Source organism: Phascolarctos cinereus, unplaced genomic scaffold, assembly GCF_003287225.1.
Source record: "Phascolarctos cinereus isolate Bilbo 61053 unplaced genomic scaffold, phaCin_HiC Scaffold_1;HRSCAF=81, whole genome shotgun sequence".
In the NCBI taxonomy this organism is placed as follows: domain Eukaryota; kingdom Metazoa; phylum Chordata; class Mammalia; order Diprotodontia; family Phascolarctidae; genus Phascolarctos; species Phascolarctos cinereus.
Genome location: NW_027555514.1, coordinates 193018250 through 193036098, shown reverse-complemented (window position 1 = coordinate 193036098; position 17849 = coordinate 193018250). Strand labels below are relative to the sequence as shown.

At 41.0% G+C, this 17849-nt stretch overlaps 1 protein-coding gene across 1 annotated transcript in view; it reads right to left on the bottom strand.

Moving 5' to 3' along the window:
* The window catches only part of TSPAN11 (tetraspanin 11), a 158915-nt gene that overhangs the window by 24789 nt on the left and 116277 nt on the right, over window positions 1-17849 (bottom strand). Inside the window, exons 4-5 of the mRNA XM_021001599.2 lie at window positions 9800-9874; window positions 6869-6973 (exon numbers count right to left, since the gene is read on the bottom strand). Coding sequence (XP_020857258.1) covers window positions 6869-6973; window positions 9800-9874 — 180 coding nt within the window. The remainder of the gene's footprint in view (window positions 1-6868; window positions 6974-9799; window positions 9875-17849) is intronic.

Genomic DNA, 17849 nt, shown 5'->3' with positions numbered 1-17849 from the left:
ATACTCTGTCCCTGCAGCTTACCAAAAAAAATAAAAAGTCTTCCCAGACTAACACACACACACACACACACACACACACACACACACACACACACACACACCCCTCACTAAATCCTACCATCCTGGCTATCATCTTATATCTCTCTTTTCCATTATCAGGCAAACTCGTGCAAAAAGCTATCTATACTTATTACCTCTACTTCCACTCTTCTAAGCTCTCTTGAATCTGGTTCCCAAATCTCTCATTCATCTGAAACATATTTCTCCAAAGTTTCTAATTATTTTTATTTTTTTGCTTTTTTTTGGTGAGGCAATCAGAGTTAAGTGACTTGCACAGTGTCACACAACTAGTAAGTGTCAAGTGTCTGAGGTCTGATTGGAACTCACGTCCTCCTGACTCCAGGGCTGGAGCTCTGTCCGCTGTGCCACCTAGCTGCCACTCCAACTATTTTTTAACTGCCCCATCAAAAGGTTTTTTTTTTCTCAGCCTCCATTCTTTTGAACTTTCCTGCAACATTTGACATTGCTGATCAATCTTCTCCTGCCTGATACTCTGGTCTCTCTAGGCTTTTGTAACTTTTTTAACCTTGCTTGGTACTCCTCTTACCTGTATGAATCCTCCTTTGCCAGATCTTTATCTATGTCATAACCACTAACTGGGGATGTATATCAAAGCTCTGTCTTGGCCCCTTTTCTCTTTTCTCTCTATGCTCTCTGACTTAGTGACCTCAGTAACTCTTGAGGCTTCAATGATTATCTCTGATAGTAATTTATAATCAAAGCAATATGATCCCATGCCTCTGCTCTTCTGTCTTTAGCTAGCCCAGATGGCTGGTTTTTGTATTTTCTTTTTCTCCTTTTAATTATCTCTTTATGATCCACTCTTTAAAGCTGATTTGTTTTGCTTGTGACTATTTCCTCCCTGACTCCCTCCTCCTTAACTTCTTTTCTCCTTTCTCATTCTCCCCATTTGTAAACATTTCTAATTGCTCCAAAGTATTTATCTTTCTGTGTTTGTATTCTAAAGATTCTGCCTTCATCTAGAATACTTGAATATTCTCTGTTCTATTAAGGGTCCATTTCCCCCTCCTAGGATTATTTTGAGAGTTTTTTGTTGTTGCTTGTAAGCCTTTTCCTTTTGGAATATCATATTCCAAGATTTCTTTTCTTTAAAGTAGTTACAATTAGTAACTGAACTCTATTTGATTACTTGCATAATTTTTCTTTACTTGGAAGTTCTAGATTTTGGCAATAACATTTCTAATGTTTTCTATTTGAAATTTTTTTTTTTGGAAATAAGTGGATTCTTTCTATTTCCCACTTTGTCCTCTGGTTATAATAGATCTGTGTGGTTTTCTTTTGTGATATCTTGTAATACAGTTTCTACATATTTTTTCAAGATTTTCAGAGAATAGAATGATTCATAAATTTTTATCTGACCTACTTTCCAGGTTAGTTGTTTTTGAGAGTTGATTTCTTATATCTTTTAGTCTTTTGACTTTTTTCCTAATGTTTCTTGCTATCTCATGAAATCATTGTGTTTGTTATATTCTATTTTTCATGGGGTAGGCTCCTTGGGTCAGCCTTTCTACATTTTGCTTTAAGCTATTTTTTTCCCCCAAAGAGCTCTAATTCCTTCCCCCCCCCATTTTTGCTTAATTTTTTCCAGCCACCCTTGGAGTCCTTGTAGCCAGACCATTTTCTCTCTGAGGCCCTGCTTGTATTTCTTGTAGATTCCCTCTCCTAGATTTACCTCTTGGATGTCTCTTATTTTATAGTGCTTCCTCATTGTATTCGGAGTTACCTTCTATTTACTTATCCTTCCTGCCTTCTGGATTGAGACTTTGTGCCAGAGCCAGATTCTACCCTCACTTATGCTCTTAGATGGAATAGGCATGCCCCATTTGGTCCTACTTCTCTAGTGGTCTTGATGCTGTTGTTGCTGCAGTTCCAGCTATTGCAACAGTTGGCTGGGATAAGACTCAGCTCTCTGGCTTCTACGTCTGTCTCCTGGAAGCCGGAAGAAGGTAATAGCCTTAGCCCAACTCTATCTCCTCCTATACAATCTCCAATTGTGAGTTGGATCCATCCTCTGATAATACTTTCAGTTTCTCTTCTAGAAAGAATGCCAGCCTGCACTTGGTACACATATAACAGCTATTTGGCCCTAACAAATTCTCTTTATCCTTCATACTTGCAGGAAGTGAGAGTCTGAATTCTCAGGGTTCCTATTAATCTTGCTGGAAGCACCTGTAGGTCTCTCTGGTAGTGAACTGTTATAAACTGTCTGATCTTCTCCTGGGTGCTTCTAAGGAAGGCTTTATTTATTTATAGCAGTCTTTTTGCTGAGCTGTTCGTGGGTATTTAATTGGCCATTAGTCACTTCCTTCCAATGATCCAATTCAACAGAAGCTGAGCACAGCTTGTATTTAGAAGGGGATTTGTAGATTTTTATCCTTGAGGATTACGCCTCTTCTAATGATGGACTTCTAAAAAGCCCCAGACTTTCCCACATGTCCCAGTCCCAGGCATTCTTCTGAGGCATCCAGCCCACCCCAGCCCACCTTGATTACTTAATTAGCTTACTTGACGCTCCTTAATTCCATCTAGACTCCTTTCTCTGTTACCTCCAGACCACCTCAGGCTACTTGCCACTCCTAGATCTCATCTTGATCTTCCCATAATCTTTCTGTATAAAAGTACCAATTTTATTCTCATCAAATGCTCAGATTATTCAAATCTGGCCCACTTGTATTGGCATCACTAATAGCACAGACTCACTAGGAATCTTGCCCACCCCAACCAGTGTTTTAATAAACTCACTACTTGGACTGAAAGAAGGCTTGAGTGATCAAATTCTTTTGAGGCAGACTCATGCCCTTTGCCCTTGCATTTCCTGGTTCCCAAGACCCCTAGACCACAACATTTGGTTCCCTGACCAGGAATTGCCCGACCCCTTCAAGCCCTTCTCCAGCCAAGATGGAGGGTATGTAAGCCTCCCCTCTCTCTCTATCTCTTGGGGTTGCTCTCCAAGCATCTAGGAAGGCTTGGAGTTGCTTTTCAGGCCTGATGCTCTCAGGTTCTATTTGGGTTAGACAGTTAGTAGGCTGTCTTGGACCACGAAGACCTTCATAAACAGAAGATGGACACCCTATCCAGAAACATCTGCCCAATTCCCTCAATTCCCTATGATGCTAGGGAACTAGGAAAACTGCAGATGCTTTTTTGGTTTCCTGAGGCTTACTCCCTCCCTGTCCTGGGATCCTTCTTCATGAAGGGACTCCCTGTCCTCACTCTGGTGCCTGCAGGATCTCCCTTCTCTGCTGACCTTATTTGGCCACTGGATCCTCAAAGCTGGACTCAGTGGGACTTCCCCAAGATTTGCCCCTAGGTTAGAACTGGAAAAAGCTCAGTCTCCAAGACCTTGAAAAGGAAAGCTTTATGCCTGGCCTCAGTGTGGTCTAGGGGACCAAGAAAAATTGTAAAAGTTCCAAAAAAAAATTCTTAAGATTCTTCTTCCTGTAGTTCTGGCTCTGACCAGACTAAGGCTACAGTGTTGGAACATGAGTTAGAACAGCTAAAAGCATCTTAGCAGATTCTGGAGGTTTTGTGATGGATCATTAACAAGTTTTGAAACTCCTCCTTACATATCCTGTTCACCCCTTCCCCCCCCCCCACTTCTCTTGAGTCAAGAAGGTATCTCAGTGCCGGGATTGCAAACACCCCTGGGGTTGTTATTGTTGGGTTTTTTTTTTGTTGTTGTTGTTTACCCCTCTCATTTCAATCAGACTAAGAGAAGAGAGTACTGGAGAATGGTAGGGAATTTGAGTCACCCTCCCCTACCTGGTGAAAGGAAGGGGGTGGGAGGGGCAGCAGCTACAGTGGGGCCCCACTGGCAATGTCCCTGATCCTGGGGCATCTGGAAAAGCTGAGAGGACAATTTTAGCCTGCCTGGAAGTATCACCCAGGTTCAGTGCCTGCTGCTCACCACCCTTCCCCTCCCCCCCAGCAGCTGTGGGGAGAGAGGAAAGTGATTTTAAGGTAGTACGAGGTAAGAAGCTAGCCAGACTCTGAACTTCGGTAAGCCTGCTCTTTTAAAAATTGTAGTTTTAACATGTTAATGATGAGATGCCAATACTCTGTGTAAAGTAATTTGTAAATGCAATGGATGTCACCTGAAGCTTATTGTTTGTGTTACAGCTAAAACGATTTGGCTATCACTTATGAAAATTGTAAGATTGTGTGTTATTGTTTTAAAACTGGTAACTGATTACTGTGTATGGAAAAGAGGGGATGAGGTGAAAGCCTTATCCAGATTGATTCTGCCCATTTACAGCAGTCCTCATGGCTAGTCAAAAGGTGCAGCCCATAGTAGCTCTAAGGGCAGATGGGGTGAACAGGAAGCCCTTTCTCTGGGGTTCCTGTTGATTCCCCTTTATTTTATAAACTTGCCGAAAAGCTTGTTTTGGTTATGGAGTTCCTAAACAATGAACTTGGCTTGCTGAGAATTCATAAGTATATAAAAGTGATCTCTAACAGTTGGCTTTTATATCAGGACAAATTTAAGTTTGAGATGTAAATCCTGGAAAATGTTTCCTAAGCTGTGATTAGCAAAACTTGCTTTTTGAGCAAACTCTTGGGACTATAACAGTTTGGGTTTTGAGTTGTCTGATGGATCATAACCATCCATCCATAATCAATAGCCAATAATCTACCATCTGAGAGAAATGCCACAAGCTACTCAGAGAGAATGTGATACAGGTGGAAGTCTGCATCTGGAAAACCTGAGAGGACAATTTTAACCTCAATCTAAGATGCCATCCTCCTGGCTCAGTTTCCCCACTGTGTTCCTTTGAAAAGGAATGCTATCCACCTGGCTATTCTCAAGTCTGGCTATGAGGTGGAATTGATACTGCATGGTTGGAAAACTGAATTATCTGAATTCTAAGGATGTTTTATCCTGTCATACTTGTATAAATCTTGTCTCCGCTTTATCCTTTTATAGCAAATTTCTATAATCAGAGAAAATGGTCAGTAAATTAGTACTTGGGGGCTTGTCATCTGCCTGCCTACATAGTCATGTGAATTACTATCCCTTAGACTAAGGCTGGGATAATAAAACATGTGTTTAAAATCTGAGCTACTCAGCCTAAACTTATAGTCCTTTCCATATCCCAAACAGCTGAAATTAAATCAGAAACACCTTTAGTTTGGTTTGGGGAAGAGAATTTCAGTGTAATCAATTTTCTTAGAGGGAAGTAACCTATTTGGCCTGGTCATTACTTAAGTATCCTCCCAAGTCTTTTGTTATAGTTGTAGTAAAAGTCAGAACCTGGTAAATTGTTTTGTGTAACTACTGAATCCAGGAGTGGAAAACTTCTACCTGCAAAAGTGTTGTTACTTCCCAGTGGCATCTAATTCTCCTAAAGGAACTGGAATTAGAGCAGAAACTTTTGAGAAAGTAACAAGATCAGATAACCTTGTATGTCAAAATGTGAATGATTCTAATGAGGCTTTTGCTTTCTTTCTTTGTTTTCTCCCATTTGGACACCACTTTTACTTCTCCCTATATTTGGGCCATCCATATTGAACTTGCTTGTCACACTTGCTTGACAGATTTGTGTCTTCTAGGCTATTCATCTACAGTTGGTAGCAAAGAATGGGTACCTGCCAATGTCCACCCATCATCCCCTGGATGCAGCTTGTGCTTAATTCCAGGCAATCTCCTCTCTGGGACCACCTTGAGGCAAGGACAGCTCTACCTCCCCTGCCAGCAAGAAGCAGTTTCAGAAGCTGAGACCTTCGCCCTTTACCCCAAAAGAATTTGGGTCCCATTTGTTTGAGGGGAGAATGATGGAGGATGGGATTTGTGCTGGACCTCTAAAAGGAAAAGACCATGTCTTTGGGACCTGGACCTCAAAGCCTCTGAATCCAGCTCTCTGGTGTTCACTTTGATGGGGTGCTAATGATGGACCCCTAAAAAGCCCTGGACTTTCCCACATGGCCCAGTCCCTGGCATTTTTCTGAGGCATCTGGCCCATATCAGCCCACCTTGATTTCTTAATAAGTTTACTTGACACTCCTTAATCCCAATTAGACCCCTTTCTCTGTTACCTCCAGACCACCCCAGACTACTTGCTACTCCTAGATCCCATCCAGATCTTCTGTATAAGTCTTTCTGTATAAAAGTACCAATTTTATTCTCATCAAATGCTCAGATTCTTAAAATCTGGCCCACTTATACTGGTGTCACTAATACATAGCACAGACTCACTAGGAATCTTGCCCACCCCAACTCACTACAAGAAGGCTTGAATGATCGAATTCTTTTGAGGCAGACCTATGCCCTTTACCCTTTGCATTTCGGGGTTCCCAAGACCCTTAGACCACAACATCACTATATTCAGCCTCCAGGATATTGGCTTTTCTCTTGCTCTTTGTTTGCCCTTCATTCTTCATAAATGGGCATCCTCCTACTGTTTTTGGGGAAAGAGATTCCAACAATGTGTCCCTCAATGAACTATCTCATTATTTTACAACACACAGTATGTTCTGTCTGTGGTTCAATTCACACATGTTTTTCTTCCTACCTGTAAAGTGTGTTCAGCAAACTATCATGGGCAAATTTCCTGCAGATGAACACTCTGCTACAAGATTGCCAAAAATGAAGAAAAGAAAAGATGGCGTTTCCCAGAAAAAAGATTTCTGGAGTTGGGTTATCCTGGTCTTTGATTCTTGCCTGAATATGGTGCAGCTAGCTTCCTTTTTTACAGGGAAGCCAGGGAAGTGAAGGATGTAGAATGGATTTAGAGACTGAATGAATACAGGGAACAGAATTTTGGAGCTAAGAAAGGGGGAGGCATCTTACATCCTGCTGCAGTTGGTCCACTGAGTATGTGATCCCCTTTGCTTTGGGCTGGCCGTAGTTCTCAGTCAGAGTCTGGTTCAGATGCTGTTTTAGCTCCTCACTTAGCTGGGAAAGAGAGAGATAGAGAGAAGTAGGAATGGCACAGAATGAGAAATTATAACAAGCACCACTTGCTTTTAAGAGCTTTCATATCCCAGGCCATGTACACCCATCCTCTGCTTAAGTTCATGGTCATGCACCTTATGATGAGATGATCAGCAATGATGGTATCCCTTGTGTTGACTAGAGTGTAGCCCTTCGCCTTAGTTTCCCCAGAGATGTGACTCAGTTTCATACAGTCAGGCCCCAATTCCTTAGCCTAGCTTTCAGTGATCTCCATCTGGCCCCAGCCTACCTACTCTGGAAGAGAGAGCAAGGCTGATGACTTGCACAGCTCTGCCTCACTGAAATCCAATTCATGTACAAGTCAAGACATCACACTTGAGGTGTCATTGGGCCCATTCAAATACAAAGGATGAACAAGAACAACAATGATAAAGGTTCTGCATGAGGTCTCTACACAGAGAGAAGGACTTACAGAGCAGGTGATGTGACTTAAACCTTGTCATACATAGTTTTTATGCTGTGGCTCACTACTATTATGGTCAAAGTTTAATAAGCGTGCTCCTTCTATGGGTGCTGTGTGTGTTTGTGTAAAGGAATGAACCACATTGTGGTTCTTAGGAGAAGACTGTGGTCTTAGGAGAAGGTTTTGTTTATTAACTGTGATTACCAAGTTATGTGCAAGTAGTAGTAGCAGCCCTCTGGGCACCCAACCTGCTGATTCAAAAAGAAGCTGGGAAATGCTTTCTTCTTCTTCTTCTTCTTCTTCTTCTTCTTCTTCTTCTTCTTCTTCTTCTTCTTCTTCTTCTTCTTCTTCTTCTTCTTCTTCTTCTTCTTCTTCTTCTTCTTCTTCTCTTCTTCTTCTTCTTCTTCTTCTTCTTCTCCTCCTCCTCCTCTCCTCCTCCTCCTTCTCTTCCTTATCCTCCTCCTTCTCCATGCAACATCAGCCACAGTTCCTTACACAGGGAAGGCACTCGTTAAATATTGATTGATTTGTAGAGGGCCAGCCTTAAGAGTCCGATATGGGTTTAAGATCCAGGACAGAGTTTGACCTTTGCCCAGGCTTTAACCCAAAGGGCTCAATAATTAAGAAGCAGGGCTCTCCAAATCCCTCCCTGCTAAGAGATTCTTGAGACATTCCTTCTCACTCTTTGAACCTTAGATTTACATATTCACTCCTCTATACAGGCACCAGGAAAAAGCCTTGGAATTTACAACCCTATCTAGGAACTCTGATAAGGAGGAAATGTATGTTATCACATCCTTAGCAGACATTTTGGGGAGTGTCTCACGGGAAGGACTCTTTGAAGTTAAGATGGATTTTCTCTATATATCCTGTACCCTTAGATGAATAAACTGAGTCAGTCCTTACTGCTCTGCCTGGCCCACATCTCACATTTATTTCACACCTTTCCATTTGGGTGTACTATCTGGGTGAGGGCAACATTGATTAATTAGGTTCTTAAATCATTGACTAAATTATTGACCCTAGGGTTGAAAGGGAAATAAATTCATCCTCTGGCTTTAGGGAAGAACTGCCCCATAATTATCCCAGAAGGAGACTCTGACTCTTCTGTCTGACATAGCCACCTTGTAAGTTCAAGCCCTCATACTTCTTGCCTGGGTTAATGCATTGGCTTCTTGGTTGGTCTCTCTCCATCCAGCATCTCCCCTTTCCAATCCCTCCTCTTTATAGCTGCCAAAAATGACTTTCTTAAAGCACAAGTCTGGCCTTGTCACTCAATAAATTCCAGGCCTTGCAGCTAACTCCAGGATCAAATACAAACTCTTCTCTGTGGCATTTAAAGTTCATCATACCCTGGCTCCAGCCCACCTCTCTGAGCTTATTATATATTACTGCCCCTCATGAGCTGTCCAGTCTTGCCAAATCAGCCTTCTTGCTTCTCTTTACACATGTCATTCTATCTCCCCATCTCTACGTCTTTGAACAGGCTGCCTCCCATTCCTGGAATGCACTCCCTTGTGGTCTCTGGTTCTTAGAATTCCTAGTCCTTGGCAAAGGTCAATTCAAGCCCTACCTCCTACATGAGGCCTTTCCTGATCCCCCCGGATTCTGGAACATCCCCTTACATTCCTTGCCTTTATTTGGTTTATATTGTTTGTATGTACTTATATGTTTATGTATCATTTCTCCTGCTAGAATATAAGCTTCTTGAGGGAAGGAATTGTTTCCTTTTTGTCTTTGCACGCTTAGCACAAGGTTTGGCATACCATAGGCACTTAATAAATAATTGTTGATTGATTTCTTCTTAAGAATCTTTGCTAGGAATACCATGATTCAAGACAATTCTGAAGGACTCATGATGGAAAATGCTATCCACATGTAGAGAAAGAATTGATGGACTCTGAATGAAGATCAAAACCTACTATTTTTCATTTTCTTCATGTTTTGTGTGATTTTTCCTTTGGTCTGTTTTTTATTTCTCAACATGACTGATATGGAATATGTTTTACATGATTGCACATGTATAACCTATATAAAATTGCTTACTATTTTAGGAAGAGGGGAGAGGAGAGAAGGAAGAAGGGAGTAAAATTTAGAACTGAAAATTTTGTAAAAATGTTAAAAATTGTCTTTATATATAATTGGATAAATAAAATACTATTAAAAATAAAAAGAAAGAATCTTTGTTAGGATGAAGCAGCCAAGTATGTCAGAGGTATAGGGACACTTGAGGACTTGGCAGCCTTTCTGTCTCTCCATCTTCTCTCTGCCCCAGTTTATTCCTTCTCCTTGCCTACTCACAATAACACATAAAGATGAGACCCTGGAGGAAGACCACGGAGGAAGAAAACTGGTCTACTCACCTTTTGGTAGTAAAGGTGGGCAAGAACTCCAGCCACCAGCTCAATGAGGAAGATAACAAGCAACAGGCAGAAATACTAGAAACAAAGAGAGAATACAATCATTTGGTTGGGTTACAAAAGCTGGGGCTGTTGGAAATTGAACTGGTAAAAGTAGCTGGCTGCTTGTATCATCAGCATTTACCTCAAGGGAAGGGACCATGAAATAGGTGGCTTCCAATACTGAAAGAGCTATTATGTAGAGAAGGGAATAGATTTATTCTTTTGGTCCCAGAGGGCAGGAGTAGCACCCAATGGGTGGAAATCATAAAGAGGCTGATTTTAGCTTAAGGTAGCTCTTCCTAACAACTGGAGTTTTCCAAAAATGGAATGAGCTGCCACTTAAGGTAGTGAGGTCCCTGGTGCTAAAGATATTCAGGCAAAATTCCTCAAGGACCTCTTGCTGGGAATATATGAGACACGGCAGCTATTTGAACTCAAGTCCTCCTGATTCCAAGTCACCTACCTAGATGTTGACTTGGAAACAGGGGGTTGTTGTTGTTGACTTGTTTCAGTCATATCCGACTCTTTGTGACCTACTTGGGGTTTTCTTGGCAAAGATACTGGAGTGGTTTGCAATTTCCTTCTCCAGCTCATTTTACAGATGAGGAAACTGAGGCAGATAGGGTGAAGTGACTTGCCCAGGGTCACATAGCTAGTAAGTGTCTAAGGCTGGATTTGAATTCAGGAAGGTGAGTCTTCCTGAGTCCAAGGCCAGCATGCCACCTAGCTGCCTGGAATCAAGAGGCTTTGAGTTCACATTCTGTCTCAGGCACTTATTAGTTCTGTATGATCCTAAGCAATTTCAGCCTCAGTTTCCCAGTCTCTAAAATGGGAATAATAGCACCTACCTCACAGAGTTGTTGTAAAGATCAAATTTGATTCCATATGGAAAACACTTTACAAACCTTAAAGGTCTATATAAATGCTAGCTGCTTTAAAATATAATATAATATTATTTCATTATTATATTATGTTATAATATAATAATACTAATATAATATTGTTATATTCATGATTCGTGTGGAGTTGGACTAAATGATCTTTGAGACACATTTCAACTGTATTGTAATACCATTTGCTTAACACTGTGCTAGGCAAAATGGATAAAACCCTCTTCTCAAGTATTTTACAATCTAGATGGGTCATGCATAGTATGTGCTAAACTTTTATGTGAAGGAGAAGTTTTGGCCCACTGCCTCTAGAAATAGCCTAGTGGACTAGTAGCCTAGAGATTGGTCTGGCCTGTTCTATGGAGGCCACTTTGGTTGGAGAAGAAAGTGTTCCTGTGCCAACCTCATCCATTCATGTCTTTCTAATAAGTTAGGAGCTCACCTCAAGGCTCTGGTTGGGAGATTAAGGGAGGATTCTGCTTGGCCCAGATGTTTCTTTCTGAAAAAGGGGACTATTCCTGTCTTCTTCTCTCGACAATCTCTTTCTTAGTGATCTCAACATGGATTCAATTGTCATCTTTATGCAGATGACTCTCATAACTACATATCCAGGTATAATCAGTCTCCTGAGCTCTACTACCATAATCTACACTGCCTTTCAGATATTTTGAATTGGATATCCCATAGGCATCTCAAAATCAACATGTCCCAAACTGAACTTATTATCTATTCCCAGAAATTTGCCCCTCCTCCCAACCTCCTTATTTTTGTTATGGGCATCATCATCATTCTAGCCACCTAGTTTCACTACCTAGGAGTCATCCTCAACTCTTCACTCTCACTTACTTTCCCATAGTCAACCAATTGCCAGGTATTATTGATTTTAGCATCAAAATATCTACAGCCCTGTTTCTACATTTGGACCACAACAATCCTATGTCAGACTCTTGTCATCTCTCACCCACACTATCATAATAGCTTCTCAATTGGTCTCTCTTCAAACAACTTCTACCTGCTCCAATCCAGCTGAGCAGCCAAACTAATATTTGTAATGCATAGGTCCTATCATGTCATTACCCTACCTCTAGATGCTTCAGAGTTTCTTCCATTTCCTTAGGTTAAATACAAAATTCCTTGGCATTTAAAGCACTTCATAACCTCACTCCATGCTGATTATGCATTACTCCCACTCACATACTCTGTATTCCAGATAAACTGGCTATTTGTTCTTCTCTAACTTTCCCTCATATCTCCCCATCTCTGCATAGGTTGTCCCCTTCCTTGAATGGTTCCCTCTTCACCTCCAGTTCTTGAACCACTAGCTCTCTTCCAGACTCACCTCAAAAACCACCCCTTTAAAGAAGCCTTTTCCTGATTTCCCTAGCTGCTAGTCTTCCCCTCCATCATTGTGTTCTTTATTTTTGTAAATATAGCCTTATTTACTTTTAATCTCTCTATCCCAATTCTCTCTCACTCCCCCATTCCCTCCCCTACTCAGTGAGAAAGCAAGATATACAAAACCCATTATAGATATGAAGTCACTAAAAAAAAAAAAAGAAATATTGTATCCACCAACATATAGAATTTAAGCTTCTTGAGTGCAGGGACTGTCTCTTTTGGTGTTTACACTCCCAGAGCCTAACTTAGTGGCAGCCACAGAATAAGCAATTAATAAATATTTTTTGATTGATTGATTGGTTCCACTCACTCTAAGAGGAGAAGTTCTGAAGAGCTCAACTTCCCCTCCCCCCATACCCTTCCAATTTCTTCTTTCTTTTGGAAGTTGGCTCTTGCCCAGTCTCTGGAGGTGGGTATAATTTAACATCTGCTGGGTTGGCTACATGGTACTCTAACAACAGTGATTAGAATGTTTTGCCTCATTAACTTGTTGATTTCCAGGCTTCACGGTAGTAGCACACCTGTGAGTCCTACAAAGTAGGAGGAATATGCCATTAGAGTTTACAGAGGAGAGTGGTTGCCTACATCAAATGTAGGATATTGGCTGTGATGTGGGTGGAGCCTCTAGATATCCTCAGAGTCCTTTCCTTTCCATTGACCCTTAGCCCAAAGTTAGATTCCAATCCCAAACTCAGTTTCTCTTTGATCTGTGAATTATATGTTAATGGCCCAGTCCCATGCTGGTTCCTGGGAAAAATACCAGCTATAGTTGAAGTTGAAGAGAGTGGGGTGGGGGAGGTATAGTGGGAAAGATTAAAAAAAAAATAAAGCAGCTTATATCTTGATTTAGTGGCAGGCTAAATTAGTACATGTCAGCTCCTCAGAGGCATATTCTGAGGAATCACACAGGCTGTCAGACCTGAGTGGAGTTGTCAGAAGCTGGGAGGAGATCTCAAAAAGATAAAATAAAATGCCAAAAGATATTCCTTTCCTCAAGCTCCTTCCTCCTTTCACCTAACAAGTTCTGATGGACAAAAACACCTTGGGAGAAAAGCCACTGCCTGGCTCCTAGAAAGAGGATGAGGACAACTGGGTGCTTTTCTATGAGTGTCACTAATGATAAACATCACTTCTTTGGGCTGTGACAAAGGACTCCTGGTCTCTGAACTCCCAGATGAAGTAAGCTACAAGGAAAATGTAAAAAGTGACTCATATGTTGTTTACAATTCACAAAATCACAGTAGTGATTTTGAGGGGTGGGAGTGGAGTGGTGACTAGGCTCTGAATCACTAGTTCCTTGGGCTTTAAAAACCTAAGTAATCTAGGGGGCAAGCTTTTCTTCATTCCAATCAATTCACATTTATTGATTCTGTTTATATATTACAGTTGTTTGAATCTGGTTCCTGGGATGGCCAAAGAAGTGGCTCAATGATACTTAGACCTTTGGTCTAACTGGATGTCCTCAAGCAAAGGCTAGACAACTACTTGCTGGATGTATTGCAGAAGGGAATCATGTTCAGTATGAGCTGAAATAATTGGCCTCTAAGAGCCCTTTGTTGAACATAGAACTAACCCCCAATATTAATTATCTCTATGAATTGCAAACCAGTTATAGATTTTAAAAATACATAATGAACCAGTTTAAGCCACAACTATACTTAGTGGTATTTGTCCAAATATAGGATGCCCTACAATAGAGACTATACGTATAATATGAGATTTCTTTGATTTTTTTAAAAAATAATTCAATTTTGTTTTATTTTCAGTTCCTAATTATCCCCTTCTCACATTCCCTCCCCTACTCATTGAGAAGGCAAGAAATAAAAACCCTATTACAAATATGAAGTTACTTAAAACAAATTTCTGCATTCTCTATGTCTCTCCCTCAAAAAAAACCCCCAAGAAAAATAAAAAAAATGTTCTTCAATCTGCACTCTGAGTCTATTGTTTTCTATCTGGAAGTGAATAGCACTTTTTATGGTGAGTCCTTTGGAATTTTGGTGGGTTATTGTGTTACTAAATCTTTCACAGTTACATCTTTACAATACTATTGTTACTTTGTAAACCATTTTTCCTGGTTCTGCTTACTTCACTTTGTATTAGTTCATATAAGTCTTCCCAAGTTTTTCTGAAACTGTGTTTGTAGAGTTATTATTTGATTATTTTTAATCAGACTTTTTTTTTTAATAGTTTAAGGAGCTTTCATGGAAGAAGTACTTCTGCCTATGACCATCAGCACCTTCTCTGCAACTAAATAGTCTTAAAGAGTTTCCCATGTACACTGAGAGTGATTTGCCCAAGGTCATACTCAGGTTGGGGCACCTAGATGGTGAAGTGGATAGAGTACTGAGCCTGAAGTCAGGAGGACTCATCTTCCAGGGTTCAAATCCAGCCTCAGACACTTACTAGCTGGGTAATACTGGGCAAGTCACTTCATTCTGTTTGCCTCAGTTTTCTCATCTGTAAAATGAGCTGGAGAAGGAAATGGCAAACCACTCCAGTATCTTTGCCAAGAAAATCCCAAATGGATTCATGAAGAGTTGGACACAATTGAAGAACATGTCAGAAGAAGGACTTGAACTTTTGCTCATCATTTGGGTTTTGATGGCTCAGAGTGAATGTAAACAGCAATTGTTTCTGTTCTGTCCAGAAACTCTTGAGGGCCTTCCCTTCCGAGATTGATTCTTTAGTGAAGGCAAACTAGGCCATTTTTTTTGCCTCAATTATTGTCTATCCTTAATCACTGAATGGGTGTTGTCTCAGACAAACAGATCAGGGAAAGACCTTAGCTTAAAAAGTCCAAGGTCGCCTACTGCATCTGGGGCATCGCCAGTCATCCTGACTATGTCTCGACACTGGACTCTGATGACTCTGGAGGAGAGATGGCTTTGCACAGCTCTGACTTACTTAAATCCAATTCACTTGTGGTCATCACCCTTCTGATGTCACTGGTCCTCTTTGAGAATGAAGGACAAACAGCAATAAGGACTTGAACCTGAGTGGTCTTGACTTGGAAGCCATCTCTCTATCCACTACACCATAGTGACTCTTACACAAAAGTACCCATGTTACAAATCAATTGTGAAATTTATGTTAATGTTTATTATTTAAATACATCTCTTTTGTTCACTTTTATTTCCACTGCTCTTTTCATCTTTATGACTTTGTTATCATTCTTTTATTGAGAATTTGATTGTAAGCTACCCTGAGGTTCTGTAGAAACTAAATATGGGAAACAATTCAGTCTCTATTTATACCACCATGGTATTTGCTTTCAAAAATTAGTGAACAAGAACAAATCTGAAACAGCAAAAATTTATCTGAACTAAAGCTGATCCTGTACTAGTATCTTTCCTTCTCTTGGAATGCCTGGTGGAAAATACTTTGTTTGTAGCGATGGATTTAAAAAACAAGGCTTCCAATGCAACTATGTACTTTTGTTATAGCAGCGCCCCCCCGCCCAGAATCATCTGGTAAGGTCTAGTCACCCCTGCAATTCTACAAGTCTGAGTTTGTGAGTTGCATAGCATCAAAAAATACCCATCTCTGATGTACCTAAGGCATATTCGTGAACAGCCAAGAATTGGATCCTTTGGATTTTTTTCAGTCATAGAGTCCCAGAATATTAGTGCTCTGAGGATTTTTAGAGTTCCACTAGTTGGAGTGATTCTGCCACAAGGCATGATGCTCTTCCAAGCCCTCTTCCTCATCCACAGACAGCCTAGACCACAGGCACCATCAGTTCACAAACTTATCTCCGAGGCACAGGCTGAAAACCAAGGCTTCCAGATGGAGAGAGGAGGAAGAGGGTGAGAGTGGGAAGGTCAGCTTACATTCAGAATGCTGTGGTCATAACACAATGTGAAAGATCTAAAAAAAAAAAGTACAGAAGGAGCCCAAACTCAGCCCTGATATCATGCAGCTGGGGAAGAGAACCCTAGCTTCAAGTCTCTACTTTGCTTAAGCATCAAGATTACAAAAACAGGCAAAGCAAGTGCTAGTGATTAAAAAAATAAACAAAACAGAGAAAACAGGACCAGCTGTTTAAGATGCAACAATTGGGTGTGTTTTTCCTGGAAGGTAGTTGCAGGCTCAAGGCATCCAGGCCTGGGGTTTAGGGGCTTGGCTGTTCCTGCAGAGGAGAGGATATGGAATGGGAGGTCCAGGGTTATTGCTAGAACAGCTTTTCAGCGCTGGAAGAATGGATGAGGAATGCTTCCTCTCCCACTGTGGCACTCTGCCTGTGTTATTTGTACAATGAAATGACTTAGAGGGCTCCAGGTGGTATGGCATAGATGTATCTCCACTAAGGATCTCCTCCTCAAGGAGAATGCCAGCTTGTGTTTCCACCAATGCTCATTGTAGCTAATTAATGCCCAACACTGGCTTGAAGGACTGGTTGAGGCTTGTAGTCAAAATCACCTCAATAGGAATAAAGTATGTTATCAAATTCAAGATACAAAGTCCCTTAAAAAGGTTCTGGGCTCTCACAAACATTGAAGAAGGCTAGACTGTTGCTTTAGCTCCCTAACCTGTGTCCTTATCTCTTACTCTAATCCTGCATGCTCCTGTCATACAATCCTCCAGCTCTGATCAAGTCATTTTCCTGTCAAAATTCTCCAACAACTTCCTATTGTTTATAAGAGACAGTCCAAATTTCTTAGCTTGACTTTCAAAGCCCTCCATAATCTGATCTCAACAACAACAAACATTTATTTATTACATAGAGAGCATTGCGCTACATACACTATGATAGGAGAGATAAAAAGCTTACATGAGAAATAATCTCTTGCCTCAAGAGCTTATAGACTAATGAGGGGTTAAAATGCTAACAGTGTTGTTCAGTGTGTCTGTTTGTGACCAATGGGGTCATCTTGGAAAGATACTGGAGTAGTTTGACATTTCCTTCTCCAGTGAATTAAGGCAAACAAGAGTTTAAGTGATTTGCCCAAGCTCATGCAGCTAGTGTCTGAGGTCAGATTGGAGCTTAGGTTTTCCTGACTTCAGGCCCAGTGTTCTACCCACTGAGCAACCTAGCTGCCTCCAAGGCAAACAGAGGTTAAGCGACTTTCTAAAGGTCACATAACTAGTAAGTGTCTGAGGCTCGATTTGATCTCAGGTCTTCCTGACTCCAGGCTCAGCTGTCTATCCACTGGGCCACCTACCTGCCTCTAGATGCTAAAACAGAGAGATGCTAACACAATAATTGACAATATTACATGGTAAATGTATGGAAAGGCAGCTTAGCATAGGTAATAGAGTCAGTCTCAGAGTCAGGAAGACCTGGATTCAAGCCCTGCCTCTGACATACAGGCTATGTGACTCTGGGCAAGTCATTTACCCTACTGATCTTAGTAATTTCTTCACTGAAAGTTCCCATGCCAATAAAAATCACAGATCAGGCCAAAAAATAGTACATAGATGCAAATTTAGATGCTGCATGAAGTCTGAGGGGGAAAGTCATCACTAACTAAAGGAAAGCATTGTATGGGTGGGAATTGAGTGCTTTTTTTTAAAGGTGAAGAGGAAGAGAAGGACATCCCAGAAATAGGGATGGAATAGGTAAAGGGATGGAGATAGGAGAGTGATCAATGAAGAGCTAGAAGAGATCTTAGAAGACATCCAGAACAATCTCCTCATTTTACAGATAAGGAAATGGAGGAACAGAAAAGGTGAGGTGACTTTCACAAGGTGACACACGTAAGAAGTAGCAGAACCAGGAT